This window comes from Tupaia chinensis, unplaced genomic scaffold (assembly GCF_000334495.1).
Source record: "Tupaia chinensis unplaced genomic scaffold, TupChi_1.0 Scaffold000056_1, whole genome shotgun sequence".
Taxonomy (NCBI): domain Eukaryota; kingdom Metazoa; phylum Chordata; class Mammalia; order Scandentia; family Tupaiidae; genus Tupaia; species Tupaia belangeri.
Window position 1 is genome coordinate 1,449,058 of NW_006159514.1, and position 5,877 is coordinate 1,454,934.

At 38.1% G+C, this 5,877-nt stretch overlaps 1 protein-coding gene across 1 annotated transcript in view; it reads left to right on the forward strand.

Moving 5' to 3' along the window:
- The window catches only part of METTL8 (methyltransferase 8, tRNA N3-cytidine), a 135,141-nt gene extending 130,743 nt beyond the window's left edge, over nucleotides 1-4,398 (forward strand). Inside the window, exon 11 of the mRNA XM_014592095.2 lies at nucleotides 4,260-4,398. Coding sequence (XP_014447581.1) covers nucleotides 4,260-4,315 — 56 coding nt within the window. The 3' untranslated portion in view covers nucleotides 4,316-4,398. The remainder of the gene's footprint in view (nucleotides 1-4,259) is intronic.
- Nucleotides 4,399-5,877: the final 1,479 nt, after the last annotated feature.

The following is a 5,877-nucleotide window of genomic DNA, read 5'->3' on the forward strand; positions in this document are numbered from 1 at the left end:
TGTTACCATCACTGCAAAATGACTTGCAGCTTTCCCATTGTTATTGAAATATTCATCTTCTTTATAAATATTTTGACATTTTTTGAAATGCCAAAAATATGCATGATGTGTACTGTATAGTCAGGAATTAAACAGAACTCTTGCTTTGGCATAAAGCTTAGTTTGGGTGGGGAGAGAAGGCAGCTGATAATGTAGATAGGAAAATAGAATTAGGCTAAAATAGTCATTTTTATTAACATGATATATTTCAAGATAGAGTCCAAACAACTTAATTTCTCTGCAAGAAATGTGCCCTAAATGATTGTGAGTCATTTTTGGAGTTGCAAGTTCTGGCTTCTAATTAAATAGGTGTCATTGAGCAAGTCAGTCTTTTTCTGCCTCAGAATATTTATCTGTAAAATTAGGAAGTTGCATCAAAAGTTCAATAAAGTCTCTTCCAGCTCTAAAACTCAATGATTCTATGTATTTTCAACTAAGTTATATATTACCAAAAAAGCAGAAATAACACCTAGATTTTTTTCTCCAACTCCTTATTTTGCAATCGTATGGAAAACAACAAAAATGAAGATAACTTTAAAATAGGAAAAAATTGGCTCAAAGTTATATACAATAATTGGACATCTCAAGTGTGTTTTCACTGTTGTTTTCCATTCTTGTCCTTGAACATAGTATTCAAGTATACATAATTTTACAAAGTTGCAATCCTAAAATGGGTAAAATTTTATATTTGACCTACTTCACTTGATACTGTGTAACTTTTTAATATGATCACTCATAAATGCAGTTTAAATGACTACATGGGGCCAGTAGATGCAATGGAGATGAAGGCGGCGGGATCCCACATGGCCAATTGCACAGTTCGATCCCACACCCAGCAACTTGAAAAACATGCCTGGTACATGTGTGTGCATGCCCAAAATATTGAGAGGAGAAAGGAGAAGCAACTGTGGCGTGGCCACTTCCCTTTAGGGGGTGTTTTCTTACTTTCCCTCTCTCTATCTCTGTCTGTCTCCAGTGAGAACACATTCCCTGTAGCAAAAAAATAGTCTACATGAATATTCATTTCATTGATAAGTATCACCGTTTACTTATATTAATACCTGTATTTATTACTATAGGCAGACTGTTTTCAATTTTTTGAAGAATCCTACAACAAATTTTTTATTAATATGTTTTTTTCTTTTAAACAACTTTATTTTTTGGAATTATTTATTTATTTATTATTATTATTTTTAAATTTGCTATAGGTCACATGTGCTTGCCAGAGAGAGAGAGAGAGAGAGAGAGAAAGTAAGAAAGCAAGCCACTAGATCCAGAACTCAAAACAGCAGTAGGTGGGGCCAACAGGTGGCATGGTGGTTAGGGATGCTGGACTCCCACTTGGCTAACCATGGTTCAAGTCCCAGGCCTGGCGGCTTGCTTTCTCACTTTCCCTCTCTCTCTCTCACTCTGTCCCTCTTTATTTCAAATTGAAACAAACAAACAAATAAATAAATAAATAAAGTTAAATAAAATAATTCTTTTTTTAAAAATGTGGTAGGCCATGTGGGAGCCCAGCACTTAACCATCATGCTACCTGCTGACCTCTTAAATAATTTTCTAAATAATTTTAGAAGTATGACTGTAGAGTTAAAAGGGAGCCTCTTTACCATTATTTGTAAGTATTACAAATGTCTTTCCCCAAAACTTATATTGATTTACATTGTTGCCACCACATCTGAGAGTGACAACTAAAGCATTTCCAGAGGTCTGGGAGGCCAACCCCATTGTCCTAGAAGTTAAGGAAGTCAGATCCCACATGGCCAACTGCAGGTCAAATCTCAGACTCAGTGACTTGAAAAACCAAACAAAACAAAGGTGCAGTCTGCAATGATACTTGATGTTTCAATTCACATTTCTTTGATAACTGAAAATCTTGAACACTTTTTTCCGTTTGAGATTTCATTTGATCTTAAATGAATTGTCTAGTTGTCCCCTTTTCTACTTATCTACAAAACCATGGGTGACTCATGTAACCTCTCTGTGGTTCTGTTTTCTCTGTGAACAATAATAGAACTTTTTTCATTGAGTTGTTATAAGGAATAAATGCATTACTCAGTGTAAAGCATATAGAATAATACCTGATACACTGATACCTTTAAAGAATGTTAGTACTCATAGAAGTCTTAGGACATTAGTACCGGGTTGTCTGGAAAGTCATGATGCATTTTTGCGTAGAAACACAGAAAGTATGTCATGACTTTTCCAATAACCCAATAGTTTTCTTTATAATTTATGATTTCCTCTAGTTCTTGTATAAATGCATAAATATCTTTGCTTAACTTGTAAGAGAGCCTTGTAGAATATGGTTGTGGATCCTTTGGTCTGATGGATTTGGGCAAGTATCTTTCTCAGTATGTTGTTGTAATAATTCCTGTATTAGTTGTGTGTGTGTGTGTACAGACAGGCACCTGCAAGTCTATGAGTATGTATTTTCTCACAAATGCAGAAACACAATGTCTATTGAAAAGGGACAGCTCATAAAAATATTGACTGCCCCACAGTATTCAGAGTGGCACACCCAGCTCTACTGAAGAACTGTTTGACCAAGGCTTTTAGAGAAATTACAAGTAAACAAAAATCAAAACAAAATCAAACCATATGCATCCACACACTTACAAAACCAAACCCTGTACACACACACGTACATTACAAACAAACAAAACTACAGATGGTTTAAGCCAGATAGATTAAAGAAATGGTAAACCATGGAAATTTCTTATTAAGAGTAATGGATTCTTTATGTACAATCATTGCCTGGCTCCTGGCATGTTGTCATCTAACTTAGACCATGTAGAGAAAAAACAAAAGGTGGCATCAATACATTGCCTTTGGGTGTAAAAGAACATTTTCAGGTCCACAATATCGTGGATGGAGGAACTCCTTCAGCAATGTTCAAAACCCACATTAGTCATCTATTCAGTGAGTGAACTGAAAGAAAAGGATAAAAAGCAATTAAAAAATAATATGAGTAATAGGAGGAACTGATGAGGCCTGCGACCCAGATGAGGATTGGAAACTATTTAAACTGGATAATATGGTATGTGTTTTGGCTCTGAGAAAACAGAAGTTGAACTTTTGAGGAGTAATCAAAGACTTGGTCTCAAAGTATTTGCAAATAGTGTTAGTATGGAGAACAGATGCTGACATTATTGCCAATGGGAGTCGCAATGTGATAGTTGGAGTGAGAGACTAAAAGAAACCACAGGGAATTTTTGTGGAAAGTTTGGCATTGACCATGATTTATGATTGATTTAAGAAGGAGACAAGGAAAATAAGGCTACAGTGTATGCCATCTGACTGCCACAAAGGATGTAAACAGTTGGCCATAACTCTCTAACCTCCTGCAAATCAGAAATCTGCTCACAGAGAAGGGCGCCAGGGTGTTTGTCTGAGTTAAGTGCACACTTCTTCCTTAGTATCTAAGAATAGTCGTCCTCCTTTCCTCTCTCTTCACTGTGTGTGTCCTTAGAAATCCTCACCAGCTATTAAGCACTATGGAGTTACCCAAAGATCTGCAGGGAACTTGATTACATCCTAAAGAGATAAGAACCTCACGTAAGGCCTCAGCTTGAAAGCTGAGCGCATCTACTTTGTTCTTATTATATACGTGAAGCACTTTTGTGCTGGAATTCTGAAGTGTGGAGGACAGAGGAGAGTCAGGTGGGTCTTCCAAAGCTATCTAATGATGTATATTGAAAAGGCAAGTTGAGGCATGAAAGGTGACTTTTTGTTGCCTTGGGTCACTTAAGTTCTGTTTCCCTTCAAAGAGCAGAGAGTGAGCAATGCTTCTCAGACAAAAATAAGAATTTCTTGAGCTGTCCTAGACAGGGCCTTGAGTTTTGAAATGGGAAAAGACATAGTTGACTAGAAGTAGGATTTTCCTATGAGAGAGACAGACTACTAGACCTCACAACCACTAGAGAAATAGGGCTCATACAAGTGGTAAAGGTGAAAAACAGTAACAAAAAGTGCAGCCAGAGGATGGAAACAATAGGCTTTCATACCTGGCCAGAGACAATGCTTATTGAATATCAAAGGAAACAGGAGATGAGGAAAATAAGGCTGGGCTTTGTGCCCAGGAACCTGAGCCAACTAAGCCAATTAGTGACCAGAGTTCCTTTACCTTAGGGAAATGGATCCAGGTTCCCTGAGCATGTCTGATTATTGACATTTTCCCCACATACATATCTCACCGCCACCTTCTCTTTATTTCCCAGTTCAGTTTCCTGTGAAAACTTCTACTTCAAGAGCCTGTGTTGGGACCAATGGCTAACGTAGCCGAATGCAATTCGAATCCTGGACCCAGTGGCTTAAACTCATGCTGGGTGTGTTTATGTGCATGCTCAAGATCCCAAGAAGAGAATGGAGGAGAAGGGATTGTGGCGTGGCCATCCCCCTTTGGGGTGATTGCTTGCTTTCTGTCTCTCTGTCTTTGTCTTTCTGGTGAGCGCACACGCCCTACAAAAAAAAAAAAAAAAAAAAAAAAAAGAGCCTGCGCTAAAACTGCAGAGCTCCATCTAAATCCAGGCCACAACAACCAGAAAGATCCAAGTGTATCCAAGGTGGACAGGAGTCCATCTCAGGTGTCTGGTCACAGAAGAGTTAAGATAGCTCGGGAAGATGGAAAGGTAAGAATTCTCTTTATCTACTGGCATTGTCCTGTCCACCCTCTTGTGTTTTTGACAGAATACTAATCAGCATTAAGGATCCACTCAGTTGTGATCTAATATCTCCTTTGTAAACCTCCCTGGTGGAAGGAGCTCTGTCCCCAAAGCATCTTGTGCATAGCACCAATTATGCACTTACTACATAGTTTGGTAGTGGTTGGTTTGTCCATTTCCCTTCCTTAACCACCCTCTCCAGGATAGTAGGAACAGTATCTTTCATCCGTATATCTTCAGCTCTAATAGTGTCTAGAACTGCACTGTCCTATATGACAGCCATGGGTCTCACATGACAACCGAGCAATGAAAATGTAACAAGTTTAAATTGAGATATGTAGCAAGTGTAAAATACATATCTGATTTTGAAGACCTACTATGAGCAAAAGGAAAGTATCTCATTAATAGATTTTCATTATGAATACACATTAAAATTATCATATTTGGGATGTAGTGACTTAAAGAAATAAAATACATTATTAAAATTAGTGGCTAGATGGTGAATGAGGTGGAAATCTGTACTCTGTGATGTTAAACCCACACGGGAAGGTTGCAGGTTCACATCCCAGGTTCACATCTATATATCCCATATGCTTGCCCCCACCCGTGCTCACAATGTGAAGACCTTATTGATAGCATCTGTCTCTCTCTTTCTCTTTCCCTCTCTTGTATCCCTGTCTCTCTTTCACTTGCCTCTTTGTTTCCCTGTCTCTCTTTCACTCGTGGAGGAGATAATGAATAAGCTTTATTTTAAAACTGATTTTATTTTTGTTCTGTTTTTAGTTTTTTTAAAAAGAATTACTTATCTTATTTGTTATTATTATTATTGTTTTAAATTTGACCAGAGAGAGACAGAGAAAGAAAGAAAGGGAAAGTGAGAAAGCAAACTGCCAGGTCCAGGTCTCAAACTGTGGTTAACCATGTGGAAGTCCAGCATCTTAACCACTGAACCACTACCACTGTTTTAGTTTTATGCTGTAAACCCCCAGAGAAATGACCACACTGCAGTCCTTTCTCTTTCAGTGTTTTCTAGGGTTCGGGGCACACATGCCTGGCATGATTTTCAAGCTGCTGGGTCCAGGACTCGAACCATGGTTGGCCAGGTGGGAACCCAACACCTTAACCACCATACTACTTTTTGTTTTCCTTTTAATGAGAGAGAATGTATAGGAGA